Source organism: Meles meles, chromosome 18, assembly GCF_922984935.1.
Source record: "Meles meles chromosome 18, mMelMel3.1 paternal haplotype, whole genome shotgun sequence".
Taxonomy (NCBI): domain Eukaryota; kingdom Metazoa; phylum Chordata; class Mammalia; order Carnivora; family Mustelidae; genus Meles; species Meles meles.
This window is the reverse complement of record NC_060083.1, coordinates 39,802,160-39,829,248: the sequence shown is the minus strand read 5'-3', so window position 1 is coordinate 39,829,248 and position 27,089 is coordinate 39,802,160. Positions and strand designations below refer to the sequence as shown.

Here is a 27,089-nt window from a genome sequence, read left to right as displayed (position 1 = left end):
ATGAACAAGCTGTACATCGGCAACCTCAACGAGAGCGTGACCCCCGCGGACTTGGAGAAAGTGTTTGCGGAGCACAAGATCTCCTACAGCGGCCAGTTCTTGGTCAAATCCGGCTACGCCTTCGTGGACTGCCCCGACGAGCACTGGGCGATGAAGGCCATCGAAACTTTCTCCGGTAAGAGTGCACCCACCTCCCCGGAAAAGCCACAACGAAATCCCCGAACAACGGAGACCCGCTCCTCTTCTCTCCTTGCCCGCCAACTCGTCGCGCCCCGGCCTGCGGGGCTTTTGGCCTCGGCATCGACCCTCCGCCCAGCTCCTTCGACGCCCCCTCCATTCCCCCCCACTCGCCCCTCGTGTGGAAATATCCCGGACCCCTCACCTCTTCCTCCCAGCCCCAGAGCAGAAGGTGGAGGCTTTAGTAAGGCCGCCCCTACCCCCCACCGACGGGGCGGGGGCCCCATTGGCAGTGTGTGGGGATCCCTACTCAGGCGGCCCCAGTCTGGGGCCTTATTTCCACGCCCGCCCCTCCCTATCGGAGGCTGGACCCCCTCCTCCTCGCCCCCCCCCCCCCAGCGCGAACACCCCCAGCTCCCCTTCCTCCGCCCTAGGCCTTTCCTGGCGGGGAAGAGGTCCCCGCTCCGTCCCCGATGTCCCGGGTGCCCAGGGGGGACTGCAGACTTCGGGCAGGGCTGGAGAGGAAGGGGGTCCCGCCTCCCGCCCAGGGCCTGGGCTTGAGCCATTTTGATTTGAAAGTGGGGCGTGAGCGGGGTGGCGCGGCGGCGGCGGCGGCGCCGGGTCGCCATGCTGCTTCCCGAGACGCCCAGGCTGGGCCGAGAGGCGCGCGCCGCGGCTGCCGGGGACCCTCCCCGCGGGGTCCGGCTCCGCTCCCCCAGGGCCTCTGCTCGCCACCCGCCCGACAGGTGAGCGCCCCGCCGCCCCGAGCCCTGCTGCGCGGCTAGGCGGAAAACTTAAGTTTCATCTTGCACCCCTCCCCCGCAACACACTTTGGGAGCAACGGGGAGCCCTTTCTCTCCCGGCCCCAGCTCCCCACCTCTGGGAGTCGAGTAGGCAGCCCACACACCAGACGCTCTGGTCGCCCCATTCCCAGATCGGGCTCCCGGAGCGATCCACTACCCCACTAGCCTCAGTGAGAGAACGGAACAAAACGAAAATTAACAAAACACAATAACGAATTTATAGATTCCACCATTCCCAGAGCGACCGTTTCGCGTCTGGCCACGGAACCCACTGCCTGGATTCCTAGGCAGATCTCCGATCCCACTAACTCCTGAATTGCCCTCTTCGCCCTCTTCCCACCCCACACTCGTTCCAGTTCTTACATTGCCTCTTTCTTTTCTTTTCTTTTAATCTTTAGGGAAAGTCGAATTGCAAGGAAAACGCCTAGAGATTGAACACTCGGTCCCCAAAAAACAAAGGTAGGAAAGGGCTCTTTGAGAAGGGAGGCAACCTGGGGGTGCTTAGAGGCTGTGTGAAGGGGTCCATAGTGTCTCCAGTGGAAGAAACCCATTACTGGCCTTCCCACCCCCAACTCCGGATGTTGGGGGCAGGGAGAGAAGATTGGCTAAGATCTTGTAATGGGTGGTTTACAGCTTGTAAAAAATAAGCCGGGACTGGGGTGGGCTGAGAGATGGTATTTGGAGAAGGAAGGGAAAAATCAATAGAAGAGAAACCTTGTGGAGTTTGTTCAAGGTGTGTGTGGGGCCATTTTTGTGGGGAAGCTAAAATCTTTGAAGAGTTCCAACTCCTGGACATTTCTGCAACTTCTAGCAGGGCTCCTTTTCTCCCCCCACCCATTCTTTAGCATAATTCTTAAGTGGATGTGGGGGGGGGGTGTCCCCTTCCACTTCCTTGGGGAAGTGGAATGAGTTCCTGCCTCCAAAAGAATTCTCTTAGGCTTGTGCTTTATGGATATTTCTGCAACAGGCAAGGGCATCCCCCCCCCCCCACCAGTCCCTCACAATACAGTCTTCTCTTCCCAACTGGATTTTGCAAAGAATATGCTTTGGCGGTGCTATCCTTTCCAGCCCCCCCACCCCCAGCCCTCACTCCTTCGGTCCATTGTTACAAGGGGACCATCTGGGGTGAGAGCTTTGTGTTCAGGCTGTGAGCTGGGGCTCTTTGGAGGGTCTAGAACTCCCTGGATGAATAGTGAGAGTGAGAGAGAGAGAGAGAGAGAGTGTGTGTGTGTGTGTGTCCCCCAATACCTTTCTATTCTTAATTAAGCAAAGTGGGGTACCTCTATCATGTTATCCCCAAATCTGATTCATGGTGGATTTCAGATCTTTCATTGAACTCTGGCTGGGAAGTATAGGGGCAGAGCTTTTCCGCTTTCTCAAATCTGACTTTAACCATATTGACAGTGTAGAATTTTCCCTCCTGTTGCAGCCCCCAGGAACTCTTTGATCTTCTTGTTCCTCCCTCCCCTCCCTAGGTGTGTTCTCCCCCTCATCTCTACTGGAAACTTGCTGCATTTAGAATAATCCTGGCCTTTTCTGGGTAGGAAGGTGGAGGTGGGTGGGTCTGTATGGTTATTTTATTTTATTTTGTTGAGCCTGTGAAGTTTAACTATAAAGTTTAAGTGAGATAAAAATCGGTTCAGTGAGTTCATCTTAAGATGTTTTAAGTAACTTAGAACTATTGTATCTGTAGATGATCGATATGGCTTGTAACTATGTTTATAGAGCCTATGATTTAACATCAAGTACTTCAAATACTCGTATTGGAAAGTCAATTAGAGTTAGGAGTAAAGAGGCAATAAAATCGGAAGGAAGAAAAAAAGTCTTATTTATTATTTGGAAACATTTCCTGGAGATGGGACTCAGGGAAACACACTGACACCAGTAGATTTATTGAGGAGATTGTGGATATTTGAATGGAAAGCTGAGTGTTTGAAACATGTTGATGAGAAATGTCCAGAATAACTGGAATTCTGACATCTGTGGGATTTTTTTTTTCCTTTTGCTCTTATGGATGGTTTAAATTTTAAAGGGAATGAAGTGAAAGCAAGAGAAATAGCAAAATGTGATGAAATGGGACCCAAAACATTTATATTTTAATTTCCATGGTGTTCTGTATTTATGGATCTTTCCCCCTAAGCCATCTGCTTGCTTTCAAGTCATTTTCAGGCTCCTTCTTGTTCCCTCCAAAATGCATTACTTAGGGCGCTTTTGAGTTGGGAAGGGGGTGGGATAGATGAGAAGAGGGGGGTACAAAATCCTCCTTTCCACATCCGTATTAAATTCCACCTTTTATGTGTGTTCCCCCTCCCTAAAACAATTTTTTTGCACACACTGAGTCAGTTGTGTGTGTTTGTGGGGTGGTTAAGAAGGCACTTCATTTTTCTAGACTGAATCAATTTTTGAAGTTTTAGGATTTAAAAAAAGTTTGTTTTCATGAAGTAAGCTTGCTCTATCATTTTGTGTTCTTTGAAGGAAGCATTTTGTGGTATGTGTTTTTTAGTCTGTCTGAAAACTATTTTTTCACTTGGTCTGTTACTGGCTTTTTTCAATCTCATGGATGTATAGAACAGGAACTAGTTAATTAACTATGACTGATATATTTTGAGCAAAATGAACGACTGTGCATATGTATTGTGTATGTATATACCCTTGTTTTCACTGTTTAAAAAAATAGAAAACAAGTAACTTCTTGATACACTCAGTTCCACATGAGTTATGACTTTAAACATTTCTAAGAGATTCTTAAAAATCTAACAACCTAAGTGTTCCTGTTTTTTTGTTTGGTTGTATTTTGGGGTGGGGGAGGCAAACAAAAGGTAATTTTAATAGCGGTTACCTTAGCATCCTCTGATTTTGAAGTATTCATTTATTTTGTTCTAACTTTGTATCTCTCTTTGATATAATTTGTACCTTTTTGGGAATCCAAGAGACTGAGCATTATGCATTTAAGCTGAAAACATTAATTTGAAATTTTAAAATGTATGATACTAAATTTCTCCCACCTTCCCAAACCCTCTCTTAGACAGTGTTGGAATTTGGGCCAGCAGTTTCAGCTTTTTGTTGAGAACTTGTATATATTCACTGTCAATATTAGGACAATGGAGAAAAGCCAAAAGCATTTTTAAAAACAGTTGTGGAAGGGGTTTGTACATGTGTTTTATTTTGAGAGGCACAAGAGTAGTTAAGGTAAGGGGGGGGTCCCATTTTAGACTTGTTTGTTTTAAGAATTGACTTGCTTTTTAAAGGAATTAAACTTTTGTTTCATTCGCCACTGTGTGTACCTTTTTCTAGAGGAATGTGACCTAAAGATAGCATACTTACTGTCAACTGCTGTCATCAAAGTAAAAGGTGTTGCTGTTAAGGAAAAAATGCAAGAGAATGTACTGCATTTCTGTGCATGAAATGTGTTCGACTTAAAAGACTAATTTTCTTAGGCAGGTTAATGGTTGTTCTTTTCTCTAAGCTGACTTAAACTGAGGTGGGCTAAACACTTTACCTTAAGTTTTCCAGGTTTAAAAAAAAAAAAAGAAAATTGGTGTCAGAGCCATAGAAGAGTGAGAACTCTCAGAAAGTGCTTAAAGTTTATTCTGATTTTACAGTTTAATTTCCTAAAGTTAACAGCTTTGAAAATTGGTGTGAAGGGATGTCTTGTAAGTGGCAAAAAGACTATTTTTAAATTTGAGTGATTTGCTCTGAAGTAATTGGATCACTAAATGTTTTCAAAACAAGCAAAAAGATTCTGCCTTCAAAAATGGACTTGTCTTTAATGAAAACTGTTCTTAGGGACTGAAAATGAATTATAAGAAGGAGAGTTAAGAAGCAAGGGAATGTCTTAAAAAAACAACAAAGGAGTAAAAAGTACTAGAGTGGGAGAATTTTTAGGCACCTTTCTTTAGTGGTTGTAGTTGAAAGATACATCTGACCTGTATTCAACCAGTAAGAGTAAAGTAGAAACAATTTAAGACACTTTGAGTAAAAGTTTTCCTATTAGGTTAGGGTTTTTTTGCCTTTAAATAAATTTAAAAATAGTTGATTCTTACATTATTCTGCACTGTTTGGAAGGAAGGTGGAAATCAGTTCACTCATCTTCATTTCCACCTAGAAAGTAGACCTTACAAATTCATAAATTGTTTTCTTCACTGCTAGCAAATCCCTTAACTTGTTGTCATTTAGTGCACAATATTTCAAGATGCTTTCCTAAAGGACAGTGGTATCTGTCCATTGGAAGAGTGGTAGGTTTCTAGAACCCTTTATTTTCTGACCAAAGTAGAAAGATGAAAATTTTACCCTAATGCTTTCTCAGTTGGAAAACTTTGGGGGAGAAAGGGGAAGAAATTCATCCATCACTAATTCATTCAAAGTATAATTAACTGTTCCAAATGTAAAGTTTTAATGGTACAGCTTTTGGTGGAAAAGGAGCAAAACATAATTATGTTTTAGAGATGAAACACATGACATTAGCCATTGGAAGAATCTTGATTCAAGGGTTCTGAAGCTTCTAATCTTTTTAAATTACCTTAATGTATGTCATTTGAAACTATTCTATGGGTTTGGCTACTTTTAAGGCTTTTTTTTTTTTTTTAAGGGTTTTGTCTAAACTTCAGTGTGTAATAGCGAGTTGATACCACTGGGATAGGCGAGTAAATATACGACTTTAAAATATTTTTTGATTTCAGATCTGGTTTAGTTGAGTGAAAAGGGGGAAGACCAGCAAGTGCTGTGTGAGACTTGGGGATGTTTTTGCTGAAGATAGACATTGGTTATCTCTCTGTTGGTGGTGACGGCGGTGGTGGTGGTGTTGTCATTAGAGTAAATGTATGAACCAAAGGCGTTTGAAGAACAGACATTTTGCCAGCTGTTAGGGTTTGAATTCCGTCTTGTTCGCTCCCTAACTTCTTGAAAGATTCTTAAAATGTAGCTTTTAATGCCTTCCAGAAAATGCAGCTTAGAATTTAGGATGGGAGTGTTAGGGAGAGAAAAGAGGAGGAAAAAAGCAGCAGGGGAGACGGGAGAGATCAGACGAGTTAGTCCTGGGTTGGAAATTCCAGACGGGGGAGAAAAGAGAGAGATGGGGGTTGGGGTGGAATTCCCGCTTCGCTTTTAAAGAGAAGCGGCTGGAGGCGCACTGCGACCCGCGGGAGAGGGGGTCGCAGACAGCAGCTTTGGAAGACGGGTGGGAGACTGCGCGTAGGGCAAGGCTCCTTCTGCTGTCGGAGTTGCCCGCCTTGCCTTCCCCTTTTCAAAAAGCAGAGAAAGTCGCGGCGGCCCTGGAGGCGCTTCCTGCAGAGCCCGCGCCCGCCCGGCTGCCCTGCCCCTTCCCGGCCCGGAGTCTCGGCCGGCTCCGCGCGCGCCCCCGCGCCCCCGGGGCTCCCCGCAGGGCTGCCTTTCCCGGGGTCCCCGGGACCCCCGGCCGCGGCGCGCCGGCAGATAGCCTCGCCCCGGTCCCGAGAGCCCCAGATTTCCGACTTTGCGCAGGGACCCCCAGATTCCCGACCTCGCCCACGTGGAGCGTTCCCCGGCCCCCTTGCAGCGCTCTGGCTGCCTAAAGACCTTTGCATTCGAAGGCAAAAGCTAAAGGCCAAGGCGGAGTGGAGAGGGCTGGGGGGAAAGGAAGGGGTAAGGAGAAAAGAGGGCGAGAGGTGGAGAGAAAATGGAGGTGGCATAGTGGTCGCCCTCTCTCTCCCCGGATCCGAGGCCCCTTGGCAACGGGGCACAGAGCTGCAAGAGTTAACAGGGTCCAGTAATCTTTAGAGAATGGCCTCTCTCCGCGTCCCAAAGGCGGATTGAAACAATAACAGGGGGACTCATAGCCAGAGGTTCTAGGGTGGGTTTCATTGGTGTTGTAAAAGAGACACAACAGGCCCTCCGGTGGGCCACTGACTGGGCTTGGAAGACTTTTCTCTGGGTCCCAGCCAGTGTTTGACTCCGTGTGAACATTAGATTTGCACACTAGTTACACCTGTCCGGAGCACATTTCCTCTCCTCGCCCACACCTTTTAAAATGCCTGTCAAAACAAAAGAAAAGGTCTCAAAAAACAGGCACTGGAGAGAGTGCATGCTCTTTTGGTTACTGATAAGTTTGATACGGTTAGCAAAAGATCCTGGGGCGGGGGTCTGTGATAAGGTGCCATTGCAGGGAAGGCACTGGGGGCAGGAAGCAGCTCAGCCCCCCAGTGTGCTAACTCCATTCCTGTAGAAGAGCTCGGATGTCTTCTCCAATTTTGTTCGGAGGGGGCTGTGGGGTTTCTTTTTTTTTTTTTTTTTAGTGAGTGGGAGGGGTCATCCTGGTATGAAACAGGCTGAGCCAGCTTTGTAAGGCCTGTTTGCAGCTAGTAGGTTTGCAATAAATAGTGGAAGAGTGAAGGCAGAACAGGCTGGAACAAGCTTTTACCCTAATCACAGACCACTGAAATACAGTGTACGCGGATTACAGGAGAAAAGTGGGTCTGCACCTCATTGGAATACAGTTGGAGAAACCCTGATTGGAAAACACTGAAATATGACAGTATACAGAACATTGCCTGTGGCCCCCCCCCCCAGGAATGCAGTCCTATCACAGAAGTCGGGTCTTCCAGGATTTGAGGTTGGGGTTGTACGGCAGGGAGCACAGGGCATGGTGAACCATTGGTAAACTGCTTTTGAATGAAATACAGAGCAAACACCTGGCTGATGAGATGAATTTTTGACTGGTATGTCAGGGTGTTTGGAGGACCTTTCCAGACAAGTGTGATTATCAGACGAGTGGCATTTTGGTGGCTAAAGGCACATGAGAGACCTGTCAGGATGGATGGATGTGAATTTTGCTCATAAGGGGAGGGGTGTGGAAACGTCTCTCTTTGAGATGAGATGGGAGAAGTGGAGGATCTCGTTCCCACACTGTGTCTGTTCCGTGGATTCTCATCAACCCCCTCGAGAGTTCTGTAGGAAAAGAGGGTAAGGGAAACCTTCAGTTTTCATTCTTTTTTTTTTTTTTAAGATTTTATTTATTTATTTGACAGAGAGAGATTACAAATAGGCAGAGAGGCAGGCAGAGAGAGAGAGGAAGGGAAGCAGGCTCCCCGCCGAGCAGAGAGCCCAATGTGGGGCTCGATCCCAAGACCCTGGGATCATGACCTGAGCCGAAGGCAGAGGCTTTTACCCGCTGAGCCACCCAGGCACCCCAGTTTTCATTCATTTTGAGTTAGTTTCAGTTGAAAAATTAGTCCTTCATCCAGATGTTTTGACCATTTGCAGTGGAAAATGTTAAGTCTGAGGGAGATTTGATTGGGTAGTTGAGTTGATTGGATGTAGTTAGAATCTCCAAGAGGAGAAATCAGGATTCAGGGAAAAACTGTTCAGTGTAAAGGTCGTTTGTGGGGTCTGAGTTCTTTGGCAGCAGGAGCTGGGTGGACAGGAATCATTCCGAACTCCTGAGGCTCAAGGAGAGAGGAAGCCCCATGCGGTCATGGTCTTCTGACCTACCCTCGGTGCCTCCTCCTACCCTCTTCAGGACTGTGGAGGAAGGGGCTCTCAGGATAGCTCAGTATTTAAAAACAAGAGCTTTGGATCCAGGCAGTGACTGAACCTGTAGAAGTTAATCTTTTTTTTTTTTTTTTTTTTTTTTTTAAGATTTTATTTATTTGACAGACAGAGATCACAAGTAGGCAGAGAGGCAGGCAGAGAGAGAGGGGGAAGCAGGCTCCCTGCAGAGCAGAGAGGCCCATATGGGGCTCGATCCCAGGACCCTGAGATCATGACCTGAGCTGAAGGCAGAGGCTTTAACCCGCTGAGCCACCCAGGTGCCCAGAAGTTAATCTTCTTGAGCCTCCATTTCGGTAACTGTGAACTGGTGTTATTACACATTAACTATTATCATTGCTATTATTTGTTGTAGATACGGACCTCCCTGCCTCCTGTCTTTGGACTGTGGCAGCTTGGGGCATGTATCTAAGGCAGTCGGCAGGCCGTTGATCTGTCTGTGCTGCTGGCATGTGTCTGACATGGAACAGTGATGGACAGACATACTGAAAGGGACTTATGTGTAGGGTCCTCGGGTAACCTGCATGCTGAAAGGAAGAGCCACCTTTTGGGAGAGGGAGATGAAGCTCACCAGGGCAGTGTCCTCAGGCCCCCTGCGCTATGGACCCCATCCGGTGAGACAGGAGACTGCAAGCGTGCTGGAGAATGCTACTCCTGTTTCCTCGGGGAGGGGGCCGTGTACTCGTTGTCGCTGCCGTGAACCCAGGCCAGAGGAGATTTCGTAACTGGGGGCTACTGTCAAAGGTGCATGTAGGGTAGGGACATTGGTGAGAGAGGAACCATCTTAATTCTGCAGATGAGGTAAGTATGAGAAGGATTCGGGATGAAGGGGACTGTGAGTCCTTGCGGGTCAGAGGAAGGAAGAAATGAGAGCAGTTTCCCCCACCTGGTGGGAGATGGACATGTTTGCCTTGATGTTCAGCTCTTGGTAAGCTCACAAAGAAGCCTTTCAGGAGTTGGGGCTCCCTGGATGCCCAGGAAGCGACCGCATACATTGTTCCTTTTCCTGTGCCCTTCTAGAGGGCACAGCCCCAGTGGCGTGCATCACTTTCCCTGGCCCCCTGGACTGGAAAGAGAGCCCATGTGGCCGTCCACTTCTTCTCTTTGGGCCTCTCTGCTGAAAGGGTGTGCACACCCCCACTCGCACAGACCGATTGCCCCCTTCGAAATCTGTCTAGGGGACTGCGAATTGAATCTTCTCTCCATGGGGTGGGGAGAGGAAGGGCTTCCAATCCGGATGTGGCTTTGGGCCATTTAACAGGCTTGTGACTTTAATCAGCTACTATAAAGGGTTTTACAATTAGTTTATGGGGAATGATGTGTGTTGCCTCTCTTCTGGAGTGGCATCTGGGATTGCTTGGGGCTCCTCAGCTTCCCATGAGGTATTCTGGAGATGAAGAGGACAAAATGAGGGGCGACAGGAACTAACGTGGGGGCTGGCGGGTGGAGTAATCTTGGTGAGGATGTCTGTTCCAGGCTAGAAATATTTATTCTCTATTTCCTCCTCCAGGTCTCTAAGTTTCTTGGGAGGAGAAGTCCGACTGTAATAGAGCAGTTGGCTTGGGCAGGATTTGGAGACAACCCTAAATTAAAGAGTAGAGATGATCCTTCGCAGACCCGGCTGTTGGTGGCTGCAGCCAGTGTGCTCTGAGCAGGGACTAGACAGAGGATGTTGACTTGGAGCGGGGACAGCCATGTTCAGAAGATACTCCCTTGACTCCTTATGTCGAGTGTCCACACCAGCAACTTTCTGTTGATGTAAAAGAAGGGAAAACCTGGCTCACTGGGGTTATTTTATCTCGAGGGTTGTCCTGCCTGTGGTCATTACCATTTGATTCAAAGCTGCTGCTGCTGCTGGCTTTTTAGAATCGGGTAGAGGGATACCTGTCCAGAATAAGCCGGGGGATAGGCAGGTGGGATATGATGGCCTTCACAAACCTCCTAGGTCTCTGTGAGATAATCTTCCTTTCGCTTTCCTCCGCTTGCCCCTTGCTGACTATCTTGAATGAGTAGTTTGCTAAATTTAAACTTCTAACTAGAGGAAGAGTGGAGCCTGAGCCGAGACAGGCTTTCTTCAAAACATCCCATGGTCAGCAACTTTAGTGTGTGTGGGGGGGGTGTTTGCCAGTCAGACATTAGCCATTTTTGCGGAGGGGGGAGATTTTAAAAATAACATATTTACAACCAGTTTCCACGTAAAATATTTAACAAGATGGTACAGATCGGTACAGTCGCTAGCATTTTGCTGTAAAGTTTGGTATCTCGCCGAGTGTGTCCACTCAGTTATGCACGTGGGCATTCATTCACCCGGTTGAACATGTCCAGAGTCTACGGCCTCTGCCAGGGTCAGAAACACAATGAGGGACAAGGGAAAGACTCGTCTTAGAGTGGAGATGGGAGGAACTACAACTTCTTGGTTCATTTTCCTCTAGGAGCTTTTAGATTTTTCACTTGCTCCTTAGTTTTAAGAGAATTTTAAATTAAAAAAAGCTATTTGTTTATCTGTCTGCTTATTTATAAGATTTTCAAATTTTTATATCTTAAAAAAGATATTCATTTATTTGACAGACAGAGATCAAGTAGGCAGAGAGGCAGGCAGAGAGAGAGAGAGAGAGAGAAAGGGAAGCAGGCTCCCCGCTGAGCAGGGAGCCCAATGTGGAGCTCGATCCCAGGACCCCAGGATCATGACCTGAGCTGAAGGCAGAGGCTTAACCCACTGAGCCCCCCAGGCACCCCTATAAGATTTTATTTTTAAGTAATCGCTATGCCCAACCTGGGGCTCATATGGACCCCCAAGATAGAGCTGCATGCTCTTCCTAGTAAGCCAGCCAGGCGCCCCTAAGTTAAAAATTTTAAGGATTTTAGAATTTCAGTTAATCAACGACCTCTTAAATATCTAAATAATTTTACATGGTGAGGCGTACATACCGTGACATTGACTGCAGTAAGCATGAAACGCTCTGCTCCATTATGGAGAATGTTCATGCTGTCGCCCAGTCAGGACCTGCCTTCTTCTCTAGAACTCTCTCCATCCTGCGGGACTGGAACTGTACCCAGTAAACTCGCCATCTCAAACCATTGCCAGTTTTGCTTTTTCCTCCATGGTGGTCACCTCTTCAACCTTCCATAAATACGGGAGTTTTTGCCTGACCGCTCTCTTGCCATTAACACTAATTATTTGCACTGTTGGGTCTTTTTCATAGTGGGGGAGAGAGACAAGGGTTGAGAGAGGGAGCTGCACCAGAGAGGTGCGAGATAAAAATCTGTGCCCTCGGGCATTTTCACTTGAGATCCAGGAAGAGCTCTGTGGGACAGCAGAGGCCAAAAGACCATGTATTAAAATGGAGGCGCACAGCCTCAGGGACTAAAATAGAGGAGGGAGGCTTTGAGGGAGCTAGCTAAGCTGTGTTTTGGAGGATGGGCAGACAAAATAGGGGTGGATTAAGGAGAGCGTGATGGATTGACTGGGAGAGATGTTCATGTAGAAGAGCGGGGTGGCATTGTAGTGAGGCGGTCGGGCAGGTGGGGAGGATACCCCTGTTTATTTCCCTTATAGAGCAGCATCTTGGCTCCAGAGCTCTGTTGGAGGTGACTCAGGTCAAAAAAGATGGACACTTACTGAGCATCTCGTCTCATCTAAAGCACTGTTCCCCCAGTCCTCATAGAGAGTCCTGTGCAAGGGACTTCTTCTGCAGAAGGAGCTGAAGCTGAGAGGGTCAAGTGACTTAGCCAGGGTCCGCACGTGACTCGGTGGTGGTGCTGGGATTCAAACCCACGCCTTTCCACTTCTAAGGCTGAGCGCTCTTCGGAGGTGGGAACAGGTGATCCTCTAACGTTCAAAGGAATTGAATCTTATCTTGAGCTTTTCTGGGGGGGAGAGCATAAGTCAGGTTAGCAAATAAAAACACGCCCAACATGAATTTCAACCTGTTCTGAGCCTCCTCCTTTCCCAGGTATTTCATTCCTGCTTTAGCATTTTATTTTCCTCACACTGTTGGGATTTTCAGGCAACTTTCAGAGGTTAAGAAAAAACCCAGAAAATTCTCCTCTTGTCTGGGCAGCTAAGGTGGGAAATGGGGACGCTGCTTTTAGAACGAAAAAGACCTACAGAGAGCTGAGTGAAGTGGAGAAGGACTTGAGTGGGGTTAAAGTTCGGGTATCAGCCTCAGCTTGCTGTTTCCCCGGATGGGAAAACTGTGGGATCCAGGGTCCCTATCTTTTCCTGGGCCTCGTTTCCTCATCTGCAACATCCCCTTCTCCAGAAACCCCATGAAACGAGCTAGGTATTTTGAGTTATAAGGGCCTCCTTCCTTTGGCATTCTGGTAGGCACCAGGGCTAGAGCCTTTGGCTGGTATTCCCCCCACTCTGTTTAGGTCAACCCCATGAAACATGGGAGTCTAGGGGGAGAGGGTGAGATGCTTCTCTCCCCCCCACCTCCCAGCAGGAAGGGACAGAGAATTCACCTATGTTGCAAGCCTACAGAATCATAAATCATAGCTTAGTTATGTTTTTGAGGATCAAGAGCCCAGGTACCTTCTCCCCCCCCCCCCCACCCCCCCCAAGCAGGAGGAGCAGGCAGGCTTCATGGTGTGGCCACGCTTGCTGGCCAGTGTCACCTTGGGTTAGTCACTTAACTTCTCTGAGCCAGTTTTTTTTTTGTTTGTTGGCTTGTTTTTTTTGAACTGCAGAATGGAAATAAATATTCTCATTCTTTGGCGGTTCAGAGGCTCAAATCAACCTCTTGTCGCTGTTTTAGGCTCATGGAAGGGGGTGTAAAGAAGGACTTTGTAAACTCTAAAGTCTGTGCAAAATAAGATTATCATTAACTGATGACACCCCGAGAGGGCAGACAAAGAAGGTCCTTCTCGCCCCCAGACAAATGCCCTACTGCGCAAGGGGAGTGGAGATGAGTCTTCGATTGTAACTTTTCTGCGGAGGCTCCCAGGACGCCCCGGGAAGAGGGTGTTTTTTCTTCAGGCCCGGAAGGCCTTCGCGATCCGTGCCCCCAGCCCACTCCCGGGCCTCAGTTCCTGCCTTCTCAGTGGGAGGCCTCCCTGGCCCGGTCCTGCCTCCTCCCCGCAGCCCGGCCGAGGTCTCTAAGGAATGCCGCCTCCCGGGCCATTTTCTCCCCTCCAGCTTCTGCGGCCCCACTTCCAGCCCTCTCCTGGCCCCCTACCCCCAACCGGTTCCCACTTAAATGCTTGCAGGCCTGTTTGCAGGCGGGAAGCCCCCTCCCCCACAGGACCACCTCAGTCACAGCCCTGACCACAGGGAGGTCGGGTCTGGATTTACTAAAGGACCCCGGAGGGGGAGCCTGCCCCTCGCTGGCTGCCTGGCTCACTCATGGGGTCGGGTTTCGGCCGGTGGCTCTGGAGAGAGAGACAAAGGGCAAAGTCCTGTCCCCACCCCCACCCGGCAGCCCGGGGGCGCTTCTCCCCTCCCCCTCTGGGCCCCGCGGGGGAGCCGAGGGCCCCCTGGGCCGGGCGGGACCGGCTCTCACCGAGCTGGGTACCGAGGGGGTTCTGGCGGCAGAACATTCTAGACTGCGGCGGGGGGGGGGGGGGCGAGGGGCATCGCCTGCCCCCTCTCTGAGCTCAGCCGACGCGGCCCACCCAGCCGCTGGGGTGGGAGGCCGCGCGCTCAGCTTTCCCTGGGCGAGGTGAGGGGCTGGGGGAAGGGGCCGCCCGCGTGGGGCGCAGGCCCGGCGACGCCAGCGCGGCCGCTCAGCTGCTCAGGCCTTCTCAATTGCCCGTTCATGAGGGCTCCCCTCCTCCCCCCAGCTGCTGCCAGCCCTCCCCCACCCTCAGCTGCTGCCGCCCTTCCCAGGCACCTCTTTCTCCTCGGTTGCCCTGCCTGCCCCTGCTTTGGCGGCCCTCCGGGGCAGGGCCTGCCACCCTGGGGCTCCTGGTGGGTCTGAGACCTTGCTGGCTGCACCATCTTGGAAGGTGCCTCTGCAACTCCTGGTGCCGCCATCCCTGAGCTGGGGAGAAAGACCTCCCATAGGGCATCTGCGCCTGCCTCAAGGCTGGGCACAACTCGGGGTGGGTGTTCACCTAGGAGGAGAGTTGTTCTGGTAACTGCCCACCCCAGTAGGAAGAGACAAACAGCAGCCTCCCGAAGTTTCTGACCCCCAGCAGGTCTCTGCCGGCAACTCACGGGGAGACCTGCCTTGAGGAGGTTTAGCCTCATGCCGGAGGGACACGGCCAGCACTCCTTCCTACTAGTAGGATGAGCAGTTACTGTTTTTAATGTACACTGGGATCCATTGGCGGCCCTTCACAGGGAACACTGTCGATTCCAAGAATTATGCTAAGTCCCATAGGGGCTTTTTCTCTGTGGGGAATGGAGTTGCTGAAGCCTGATTTCTCTTGAGGCTGGTCTAGTTTCCTTATTCTTGCTTCTGAGAGCTCCACCGTAGAATCCTGTCTTGCACTGGGCTCTCCAAGCTTGCCATTCGCTCCTGAGGGAGAGACTCAGCCTTTCTCTGTTTCTGAGGTGTGCCCACCATGCTTTCCACGGAGCACCAGCTCTGTCTTTGAGCCAGGTCTGCGGGTCCCAAAGGGCCAGACCTTTTGGTTCTCAGCCTTTCTGGAGAAACGCTAACATCTCTCTTGTGGTGGGGGGTGGTGGTGGTGGTGAGAGTTCAGCCAACATCTCTGAAGAGCTTTGGACAGGAATACTCCTTCTACCTTCTGCTTTTTCCTCTGAGTATTTTACCCCCCTCCCCCACAAGTGAAGATGCTGGAAAGGCTTCTCACTGCCAGTCTGAGAAGGATGGCAAATCATGTCTGCAACGGTTCATTTCTGATCCCACACGGTCGCCGCCTCCACCGGGAAGGCTCCGCTGCTCACGCTGGGTTACCTCTTTATCATTTGTCTCCACAAATTAGGTTTATTCTGAAGGCTTTTCCACACGTCCCCATACTCAAATTCTCCTTCCTTCCACTTCACCCTACAGAGTTCCCATGGCCAGGTCCCACTCTGAGGAGCCACTCGGGTGAAAGCACAGGTCGAGGGAGAGAGCAAGGTGGAGGTGGGGAGAGACCGTTGGCCCAGGCCAACTTGAGATTTGTCTGGAAAGAGCTGCACTGTCTCGGAGCTTCTGTTTTGGCTTCCTCTCTGGCGCTCCCCACATGGGCAAGAAAAAAAAAGCGTGGGCTGTCTTGTCAATCCGTTCATTTCCGAGATGAGTGAGCAGAACGAAGTATATACATCCTCGAGGTTTGCTTGCTCACAGCGGTGAGAGCCTTCCTGCTCCATGTCCCTCCTTCCCCTCCTCGCCTCTCCCAAAACTTACACGAAATCTTGCAAGAGTTGTTGGTGACTATCTTCTTATGCTAACAGTTCTGACAATCATCCAGCCGTATTATAGTCTAGTTAGCTCTTGTGTGAGTTAAACCCTGTGCCCAAATTAGAGCCGCATGCAGTAAAAGCCAGTTGGCGCGCACTTAGCCGTACAGAATATGGGCATTTTTCCTGCTGCTGACATCGGGGCTCTACAAGCTTCTGCTGTGTTAACGCTTCTTGTTAGAGGGAAAGCAGGGTTTGGTGGAGAGATGAGCATACACCGTCCTGGGAGGAGAGCTGGGTTCTGGTTGTACGTTAGCGTCTCCAAGGCTCTTTTTTCCTCTTCTCGGAGCCCTGTGTTTCTCCAGCCGTCAGACGAAGGTGACTGTTGAGGGACCTCTCAGGCTCGGGGGGGCATACCCCTTGCCAGCCTCAGTGTAGGAATCTGATTTCCTGCAACTGGAACTTGCTGGTGCTGGGTTCATGTGTGTGGGTGCGCGCATGCGCGCGCACATCCTTAGTCATGTAAGAAGCCGAGCGACTCCCCCCTCCCCGCCCCCCACCTGCTTCCCTGCTTCTAGGTAGGCTGGGAGCATATTAAATATGATACAAAGCCTTCCAAAGTGTGTGTGTCCGGGGGGTGGGGTGGGTATATGCTTCATCCCGGAGTCTTTCCTGGAGATTTGATTTTCCTTTCTGCTTGTCCCCAGCATTAGCACAGGAGTCCGAGCAAACGTGGGACAGTGCACGGGTGCTACATGCATTTAAAAGACCGTGTTCCCGGGACCGCAGATGTTTCGCAGCGGCGTCGCTGCCTTCCAGTCGCCCCTACTAACACCCTAGCGTTCACCTGGGCGGCGGCGTCTGCGCTGCCTACTCCCGTACCTTTCAGTAGGTTCATGTTTTCCTTTCCAGCCCCTGCCCTGCCCATCAGCCCACCCGACAGCCCGCCTGTCTGGCTGCCCTGCCTCTGGATCAGCCTGGCACAGAGCCCTGGGCATTGGGCCAGCTCCTCCTCCCCTCTCCGGCCCCGCCTCCTTTCTCAGCTCCTGCCATGCCCGGAGCGTGCCAGGTCCGCCCTCTTCGGAGGCTTCCCTGGACAGTTACTTTTTTTCATCCTCTCCACCCTATAAGGGATAAGGAGGCAGGATGGGAAGGGGGGGGCGGGGACTGGATCAGTGGTACTCTTAGGGAAAAGGCTGACGTTGATACTTCAGGGCATGTTAGATGTGTGACTTCCAGCTGGAAAAAACTGGGAGGAGGGCCAGGCTCTGGAGGGTGCTTCTCCTGTATCAGCAGCGGGGGACTCTCTTGTTGAAGAGTCAACAGGATCACCCACTTGTAAAGGGATGCAGTGGACAGCCCCCTTCTACCCCCCAGTTAACCTTGTCCAGTCCCTTCTCTCATCTCCAATCAAATGGGGTCCCCTACTGGACTGTCAGCTCCTTGAGAGCAGGAGGCACACCTGTCTCCATCACAATGCTCTGCATTGTAGCACAGTGGGCAGCCCTGTCCAGTTCAAGTACATTGACAGCCACATATGTAAGTTTCTTTTTTTTTCTTCCTTAGATTCTTTAAAAAAATTTTTGAAATTTCCTAATAGCCATGTCAGAAAAGAGGGAAAATAATGTAAAAGATTAATTCTAAAATTAACTTGGAAATTCAGAGTATTATTTAAAAAAATTTTTTTTTGAAGATTTTATTTATGACAGAGAGAGAGATCACAAGTAGGCAGAGAGGCAGGCAGAGAGAGAGAGAGAGTGCGCGCGCGCCCGCAGGCTCCCTGCTGAGCAGACAGCCAGATGCGGGACTCTATCTCAGGACCCTGAGATCATAACCTGAGCTGAAGGCAGAGGCTTAACCCACTGAACCACCACCCAGGCACCCTTACTTTTTTTTTTTTTTTTTAAAGATTTTTATTTTATTTATTTGACAGACAGAGATCACAAGTAGGCAGAAAGGGAGGCAGAGAGAGAGGAAGGGAAGCAGGCTCCCCGCCGAGCAGAAAGCCTGATGCCAGTCTCCATCCCAGGACCCTGGGATCATGACCTGAGCTGAAAGCAGAGGCTTAACCCACTGAGCCACGTAGGCGCCCCAATTCAGAGTATTACTAATTCAACATGGTTATATTTTTGGGGGAGGGGGTACAAAGTCATAAGGAATCCGGTGTTCAGTATTTTATACTTAGAGCCTATTCCAGTTCACATGCTAAGTTTTCATGGGAAACATTCAACCAGCATTTTATAATTTATTTATTTATAAAGATTTTGTTTATTTGAGAGAGAGTGTGCAAGTGCGCGTGCTGGAGCTGGGGAGGGGGTTGCAAAGGGAGAGGGAGAAAGAATCCCAAGCAGACTGCGCTGAGCATGGAGCCCAATCCCAAGACCCTGAGACTGTGACGTGAGCTGAGATGTAGAGTGAGACGCTCCGCTGACTGAGCCAGCAGGGGCCCGCGAACAGCATTTAGATTTCACAAATTTTGCAGAAACCTTGATGCAAGTTAACGGTCGTGAGTTTGTGGATGAGAAAGGAAAGCAACCTTTGTGGCTCGCTCTTGCCGGACGTGCCGGTAACCACTCTGGCTGCCTCCCCAGCCAGGTTGTGTTCTCATCGTCTTGGCTTAGTTTCTAACCAGCTTTTTGAGGAGCTGTCTGCAGGCTTGAGCCAGGACTGGGGCATCCTTGGGATGAAGTTCCATGAGAAGATGTGCGGGAGGACGTCTTCGCTGTGGACTTATGGATGGAGTCCAAAGTCTCCATGAACTCCTGAGATCCTGACACTGTGTGGAATGTTGGCACTTTTCTGGTGTAGAGTGTTCTTAGCTTTTATCACATTCCTGGGGGGATGGAGTATCGACAAAGGTGTATGTGTGTGAGAGGGTGTTAATTACCACTTATTTAAGGGGCACCTGGGTGGCTCCATTGGTTAAGCGTCTGCCTTTGGCTCAGATCATGGTCCCAGGGTCCTGGGATTGAGCCCCACGTGGTGCTCCCTGCTCAGCAGAGAGCCTGCTTCTCCCTCTCTCTCTGTCTGCTGCTCCCCCTGCTTGTGTACTCTCTCTGTCCAATAAATAAATAAAATCTTAAAAAAAAAAAAGAACCACTTATTAAGACCATTAGGCCATAGAAAATTCCTCAGATTAAGAAAGCCTTTCCCTTTTTTTTTTTTTTTTTTAGATTTTATTTATTTTGACAGACAGAGATCACAGGTAGGCAGAGAGGCAGGCAGAGAGAGAGGAAGGGAAGCAGGCTCCCTGCTGAGCAGAGAGCCCGATGTGGGGCTCGATCCCAGGACCCTGGGACCATGACCTGAGCCGAAGGCAGAGGCTTTAACCCACTGAGCCACCCAGGCGCCCCAAGAAAGCCTTTTCCTATAGGTAGACAGGGTTGATCCCTGCTGGGAAACCAAGCCCTTGTAAAACAGACCAGTCCTGGTCCTTGTTTCCTACATGTGAGAAACTGAGGTCCAGAGGGTTGAAGGTTGGACTTGTCCAAGGCCACACAGCCTGCTAGGCAGAAAATCACAGCCTGGGGGAGGGCTGGAGGTGAGGGATCTCATCTGGAAATCCCAGTTTAATCCTGGTTCTCTGCTGAGACGAAAGTCCAGGTTTGACTCTTGATCAGGGGCCCCAAGCTTGACAAGATTTCCAAAACTTGTTGCTGCTTCCCTCCCACTCCCCCGGCCTTCTGCTAGTTTAGGCCACCTGGGTTTAAAGGAACTTATCCTTTTAGAGGGGGGTGAGATCCCTTCCTCTGGGCCTGTGGGGATGGAAAGAGGAATAGAACCCTCCCTGGGGCAAATTTCAGCCCTTTTCCAGGAGACCTGGGGTCCTTGTACCTCCTGTGCCTTCTGCCTTCTGGGGAGGCCCCCTTCTGAAGGCTGTCATTTGTGTATCCGCTCCTCTCAGCCCTGGACCCCAGGCCCCTGCCCCCTCCAGTCCCCAGCATGCACATCACGGAGGCTTGCATTCTTGGTCATACAACCCCAACCGGAAAACCTCGTTAGATCGATTAATTTGGAACCTGCTATGACTTTAAAACTGGCTAACCTGGAGTAATTTGAAAAAAAGTTTTCGGGGCCCCTGGGTGGCTCAGTTGCTTAAGCATCTGACTCTTGGTCTCAGCCCAGGTACTGGTCTCACGCCCTGGGTTTGCGCCCCACTTAGAACAACTTTAATGATGGGAAAAAAGTATACAAGCGAAGAAGTATAAAGGATAATGTAGTAAGTCTCCGATGTACCCATCACCTAGCTTTAGAAATACCAACTCATATCGAGCCAGTGTTTATTTTTTCTTCACCCTCTGATTATTTTGCTGCAAATCCTGGGTACCTTGTTATTATTATTTTTTAAAAAGATTTAATTAATTAATTTATTTGACAGATCACAAGTAGGCAGAGAGGCAGGCAGAGAGAGAGGAGGAAGCAGGCTCCCCGCTGATTAGAGAGCCCTGGGCACCTTATTTTTCTGTAGTTGTTTGTCTCTCTTAAGTTTTTGTTTATTTGTCAGGGGGAGAGAGAGAGTGAGCAAGTGCACAAGCAGGTGGAGCGAGGGAGCCTGATGCGGGATTCGATCCCAGGATCCTGGGATCGTGGCCTGAGCTGAAGGCAGACACTTAACTGACTGAGCCACCCAGGCTCCCTATCTCTCTCTCTGTTTTTTTTTTTTTTTTTTAATTTTTAAAAATTTTTTTTAAAGATTTTATTTATTTATTTGACAGAGAGAGAGATCACAAGTAGGCAGAGAGGCAGGCAGAGAGAGGAGGAAGCAGACTCCCCGCTGAGCAGAGAGCCCATTGCGGGGCTCGATCCCAGGACCCTGGGACCATGACCTGAGCCGAAGGCAGAGGCTTTAACCCACTGAGCCACCCAGGCGCCCCCTTTTTTTTTTTAAATATAAGAACTTGAGGGGCGCCTGGGTGGCTCAATCAGTTAGGCATCCGACTCTTGATCTCAGCTGAGCTCCTGATCTCAGGGTCTAGGGTTCAAGACCTGTGTTGGGCTCCACACTGGGCATGGATCCTACTTAAAAAAATAAGAACTTACAAAATCACGGATTTTAAGTAACAGTGTTATCCAGTACCTAATCAATGTTCAGTATGCCATAGAATCACTTCACCCACTTATGGGAGAAGTTACGAGCTTATGGAATTACAGGTGGGACATTTTGATTTATTGGAGAATAGTACCCGCTTAGCCAGGCCCCCACTGTTCACTATGTTGTATGAACTTTTTTTTTTTTTAAGATGTTATTTATTTGACAGACAGAGATCACAGAGAAGCAGGCAGAGAGAGAGGGAGAAGCAGGCTCCCTGCTGAGCAGAGAGCCTGATGCGGGGTTCAATCCCAGGACCCCGGGACCATGACCTGAGCCTAGGGCAGAGGCTTTAACCCGCTGAGCCACCCAGGCGCCCCATATGAAAATTTTTTTAAGATCTTATTTATTTATTGACAGGGAGCAGGAAGGGAGAAGCAGGCTTCCTGGTGAGCAGAGGTCATGACCCGAGCCAACGGCAAATGCTCAATGACTGAGCCACCCAGGCACCGCTGTTGTATGAATTCTGAATATTTTTTTCTTTAAAGATTTTTAAAATTATTTTATTTAAGAGAAAGAGTTTGTAAGTGAGAGAGCACAAGCAGGGGGAGCAGCAGAGAGAAAGGGAGAAGCAGACTCCCCACTGAGCAGGGAGCCCAACTTGGGGTTCGATCCCAGCATCCTGAGATCATGACCTGAGCCGAAGGCAACCGCTTGACCAGGTGAGCCACCCAGGCGCCCCAAATTCTGAATATTCTTGGTTGTCCTTTGGCCAGACTTGGCTGAGTTTTGGCAAAGGCTTTTTTTGTCTCCTTTCTTGCATCAAAATAGCAGCATGGGGATAGCACACGGAGTCTGGAATCAGACAAGTTTTGAGTCCCAAGCCTGACTAGGCTTTTAGTAGCTGCGTGCTTGGCAGAAATACTCAATCTCCATTCTCAGGGTCCTGGTCTGTAAAATGGAGCCGCGGACCCCACCCTCACGGGTAATGAGGGTCTTCTAGCAAGTGCTGAATTTCAGCGTGGTGTCTGTTAAGCATTCCTCAAATGCTGGCTCTTCCCTAATTGACTTGTTTTCCTTCCCAGTCTAAGTCAGTGACACTTCTCTGAAAAGGGGAAAAGGATGAGAATTTCCTTCCCAGCGAGAACTCCCAACCACCTCCTTTTCCGGGTGTCCAATTCCTGTGTTTCCTGAAATTCTTGGTTTGCTCCTTAACTCCTTATGCGGTTGCATGGGTGCTCTCTCCCTCTGTTCTCTGCGGAAATCTCCCCAGGGCTTGAGAAAAATGGTCACTTGGTCTCTGTGGCCTTCATGGCCCCCCACCTCACCCCACCCCCACTTCTTCCTCCCCCAGCATTGGAAGGTGGGTGCCCTGTGGTTCCTCTGTTCTGGAGCTGCCGCAGGGCTTGGTAACTGCCCTTCGGGTCAAGGCAGGCAAAGAAGTCAGAAGCCACAGGGCGTTGGCACCCAGGGAAGGAATTAGGTTGGTGAAACCATTGCCTTCGGTGCCAGGGGCTATCACTCAACAGGTTTATCAGCTCCTGGGTGCTTAGGTGTGCTTCGTGAACCTTTAGGGATTCTCTTGCTTTATCTGAACGAGGGGTGTTGGGGTTTGGGCCCTCCAGGCTCCGCTCAGAGTAGAGGGCCCTATTTATTACCTGTAGGGCAGAGGTACCGCTCAGCCCTAGTGGAAGCTGGTGCACTGGAGTGTGGAGTGGGGCCCTGGGCCGTACCAGGACCATTTAGTTGTAGGGGGAGGCAGGGGATTGGAGCTGCTGGTATTTCCCACTGTTGCCCCAGCAATGACGTCTAAATATTGTAACGACTGCGTTACCATCGCCCAGCGAGAGTGCTCCTGGCCAGCCCTTCCTCCCTGTCTCCCTCCATGCTTGTCTGGATGCCTGTGGGCTCCTGAGGACCGGGCTAGGGATTGAGCGCCCACTCCCATGAAAGGCACCCGCATTCGCACAGCTTATCTCTGGAAGTCCTCACAGAAGCCCTGTCCGATTCCACAGGAGGAAACGATGGTACGAGCCATCAAATGCCATGGCTTCTCTCTGGACCCCCAAGCCCTCCGCATACCACTCTGGTGCAGCTTGCCCCTGGCCTTCCATAGTTTGTGGGGCAGAGGAGTTCACCGGGGGTCCTGGGAGGGGAGGACTGGGTACAGTTCCCAACATCGCCCCACGTGCTTTGGGCCTGAAAGAAATTAGGTAGCACCATCAGTAATAGAAACCAGGCCAAGGACTTAAAAGACAAAGGGTCTTCCGTGGCTTCTGTAGTGTGTGTCAGGGTTGGGTGCTTGCGGGAAGGAGGTTTGGGGGCCTGAAGGGGTTCCCAGGATTGGGTATGTGTGTCCTAGAGAGGTGGGTGAGTCTCTGCTTCTTGGGGGTGGGAGAGGGCTGCTGGGAGGTCTTTTCTTTCATTGGTTTTGTGGCCCTGCCCTCCCCCTCCTTCTGGAACATTCCATACATTCCAGACTGCCATTGCTTTCAGGATATGGATTAAAACCCCAAACCATGATTTGATTTCCTCACCCCATCCCCTCCCCAACTCTTCCCTGCCTTGAAAAGAAAGGTCCCTAAACCTAGGAGTTTGAAGGAGGAGGAGGAGGAGGGTATATCTGACCTTCGACCTGAGATTACACTAAGGGACCATCTTGAAAGAGCCATCTTCACACTGAGCTCCCGCACAGTGGTTGCTATAGGCCCTTACTGGTCTGAGCTCCCAGGCAGGCAGCCCCAGCCTTTTCACATGCAGGAGTTTGCTAGAGGGAAGGACTCCTGGCGTGGGGCATCAAGCTAGACCCCTGTCTTCTTCAGTCTTCCATGCTGTAACCATCTCTTCCGTAATTCTCCCTACAGTGGGACTTGGATTGTGAGGGTTTCTGCATTTTCTCCACCTGTTTGGGCACAAAATGAGAGTTCTATGGGACGTCATCCCTCACAAGGCCATATGTCAGGCCCCCTCTTTTGCCTATGAATGGAATCAAAGAAGGTGGCCTGGTATGGGATCTGAGGACCCGGAACTGGACACACGGTTCTTATCCTTGCTGTCTTGTTCTGCAGTGTAGTCTGACGACTTTAGATCGGGTTCATGAACCAGCCAAGGTAAAGAGCCTTAAACGTGTAGACTCCCTTCAACACGGATCCTCCTTTTCCCTGCAGTCATTTTGTCCCAGGAAGAGATTTCCTTTGTGTATTTCATCAATAAAGACTTTTCCATGCTCCTAGCTGCACAGCCTAGAAGGGATCTTAGAGACCCTTCAGTTTCCATTTGACCCTTTAAGGTCCCAGGGGTGGAGTGAGTGAGGGGACCTAGGAGAGCCAAGAGGGAAACTTTTACGGTGAGAGCTTAGCTTCCCTTCGTCCTGTGTTTTCAACACTTGTCTCCTCTAGCTTGGCAGGAGCTGACAAGGACCTGTAGGAACAATGAGGCCTGAAGCTTACTTGGCTTAGTCAGATGAAGACCCAGTCGGGTAGTTTAAGAGCTAGAACTGGATTTTCTGCTTCCCAGGTCCGTTTTCCCTCATGCCGTTAGGATTTCATTGGCCCATGTCCCTGAACTAAGTTTGTGATCAAGGATATGCCGAGACATAAATGACAGTTGACCAGTGAAGATCAAGTCAATTGAAATGTTAGTAAGCCCAGGGATTAGGGCATCGATTTGGGTAGTGAGCAGTTAATTGCCCTGGGAATCAACCTTGAACTTGAAAGCCTTCCTGGGGAAGATTACACTTTTAAGAGGTATTTGAAACATGGGAAGGAGACAAGAGAAGGCATCTGGAAGGAGGGAAGGTGGCGGTCCTGATGCCGTGTCAGTGTGTTTCCGCCTTAGTATTTCAGGAGCGGCTGTTACTACACTTTAAGTACTTGAAGCCCTTTGCTAAGCTCCGATATTATCTAACATCACCTGAAACCACCCTGTGAATAGGTATTATCCCTGTTTTACAAAGAAGGGAAAGTGAGCCTCATAGAAGTGAAATAATTTTAAGATCGGTGCTCTTAAGTGGAACAGAGATATAAATCCATACCTGTATCGGAAACACTGAGCTCTTCCGTACTACCGGCCTGCTGTCATTTGTTTGCATGTGTGTCTCTCCCAATAAATTGTGAGCACCTTGAGGCCAGGTACCTTGTCTCTCTTGTTTGTCACCATGTTGCCAGTATCTAGAACAAAGTACAGCTTGAACTAGGCAACCGTTAAATGGGTATCAGATTAATGAACGATGTCTCTGCAGCAGCTTCGGGTTCCTAGTCCCTGAAACGTTGACACCTCCGTGGAGGTAAGAGGTGAGAATAGGTGGTTAGTGAAGGTAAGAGAGGTAGAGACCTGGGCAGAGGGACAAACAAAGCAGGTTCGGTTTTTATGGGGATTATGGTACCCTGGTACCTTGGGCCTCTGATCTCAGTCTTCCGGTCAGTGGCTGCACTGATCATTTATCCTGGGAAGCGAGGTGCCCTTCTCCCAGATCTTCATTCCCAAAGGTTATCATCGTTGTTGGATTCTCAGACTTTGGTGTTGAACAGGAAGTAGGGAGATAAAGACCCACACAGGGGTTAACACTGCCAGGTCGTAGGTCCCTAAAGCATTCAGAGCTTCATGACCATTAATCCTGTTCCCTCTGATTTCAGGAGTCGGAAAATTCAGATTCGAAATATCCCACCCCAGCTCCGTTGGGAAGTAAGTGATTGGGGGCAACGCAAGACATGGGGAAGTGGAGACTGGAAAGGAAGTCCAAGCCAGTCTGAGTTGGCAGAGAGGACTGGGGAATCTCCCGCCCCTGCCGCGCCCCGGGTGGTGTGGGAGTCTGCCAGGGATGCTAGTGCTGAGGGAGGTTGGTTGGGTCTCCTCCGCAGCCTGGGACTGCCCAGGTTAGCCCTTTGTCCCTATGATGAGAGGCATTGGGGAGGTGGGTAGGGTGTTCCCTGAGCCCCAGACTTAGACCCCAGAGGCCCAAGTCTCCCTCCAGAAAGGCCCTTGGATGCCTTTTGGTTGTGCTCAAGTGCATTTCTGCAAAGATACCTCGACAATTACCAGCAGTATTAGGACCCTACAGAGTACGTCCGGCAGGTCATACTGCTCAGTCCCCTCCTGAGGCTCTACCTCTGCCCCCGTGCTTTGGGGTGATGGTGGCCGGTGGCCGGCTTGGTGAACAGTTCCTGGGATGCTCAGAGTAGCCTTCCTCTCCTCTCTCCTCCGTGCCCCTAGGTGCTGGACAGCCTGCTTGCTCAGTACGGTACAGTGGAGAACTGCGAGCAAGGTAAGGGTACAGAGGCCATGGGCAGTGGGGAGGCGGGGGGTGCATCCTGGAGCAGTTTGGGGGATCTGCTCTGCTTCGCTTTCCATGACCACAACCACCTGGCATACCAAAAACAGACAGACAGACAGAACATGGCATGAAGGGAGATACACACATTGGGGAGGTAGGCACGTTGGCCTGGCTTTGGCTGTGCTGCTCCTCTCTGGAGCAGGTTTCCCTGTTTAATGAGCAAAAGTCACCCATTTCCTGCATAGGGTCCCAGGCTCTTAGGGGTCAGTCACGGTCGAAAGAGAGGTCTGAAGAGATGAGCAGTAGTATGAGCATGGAAATTGGCACTCAGCCCGAGGAAGTCTGCAGCTCCTGCATTTTAAAAGCTTCATGATTCTTAATACTTGGCTGGAATAATAATCGGTTATCTCTTTGCAGAAGCTCTGACGGTCTGCTACATGTCTGTCAATTAAAAAAAGATTTTACTACTGGGTGCATGGCGATGGGCAGGGCGCGGTGTGTCAAGAGTGAGTTTAGTATTTCAGGAGAAATACTAAGAAGTGTGGTCATACAATATTTGCTAAGATTTCGGAGGTTTCTCCATTGCTTCAAGTTATAAATAATTTTAAGAGGAAATGACCGAAAATGAGGATGATTTTGGTTGGATACAAGGTAGAGCTTGGCCATTCTGAGAAGATACAGGTGGAGTTTGTAGTTCTCCAAGAAATGTAAAGAATCACCCCGTCAAGATTTAAATGCTTATCTCCATTTTCTGTGGAAAGGTGCAATCTAGAAATCACTATAGATTAAAATACCAGCCTGCACAGAGGTAAAGTGCTGAGTCCATCAAGCGGGTTCTCCTGCTCTGACCCTGTAGGTTGCTTTTTTTTTTTTTTTTATAAGTATAGCCAGTTGGTTTTTTTTTTTAATATTTTATTTATTTATTTGACAGACAGAGATCACAAACAAGCAGAGAGGCAGGCAGAGAGAGAGAAAGGAAGCAGGCTTCCTGCTGAG

General features: G+C 49.8%; 1 protein-coding gene across 2 annotated transcripts in view; it reads left to right on the top strand.

Annotated features, from left to right (window-relative positions):
- The window catches only part of IGF2BP1 (insulin like growth factor 2 mRNA binding protein 1), a 40,674-nt gene continuing 13,585 nt past the window's right edge, over positions 1-27,089 (top strand). For both annotated transcript variants that reach the window (XM_045985798.1, XM_045985797.1), the window contains exons 1-4: positions 1-175; positions 1,379-1,439; positions 25,456-25,504; positions 26,033-26,084. In XM_045985798.1, the coding sequence (XP_045841754.1) occupies positions 1-175; positions 1,379-1,439; positions 25,456-25,504; positions 26,033-26,084 (337 nt within the window). The remainder of the gene's footprint in view (positions 176-1,378; positions 1,440-25,455; positions 25,505-26,032; positions 26,085-27,089) is intronic.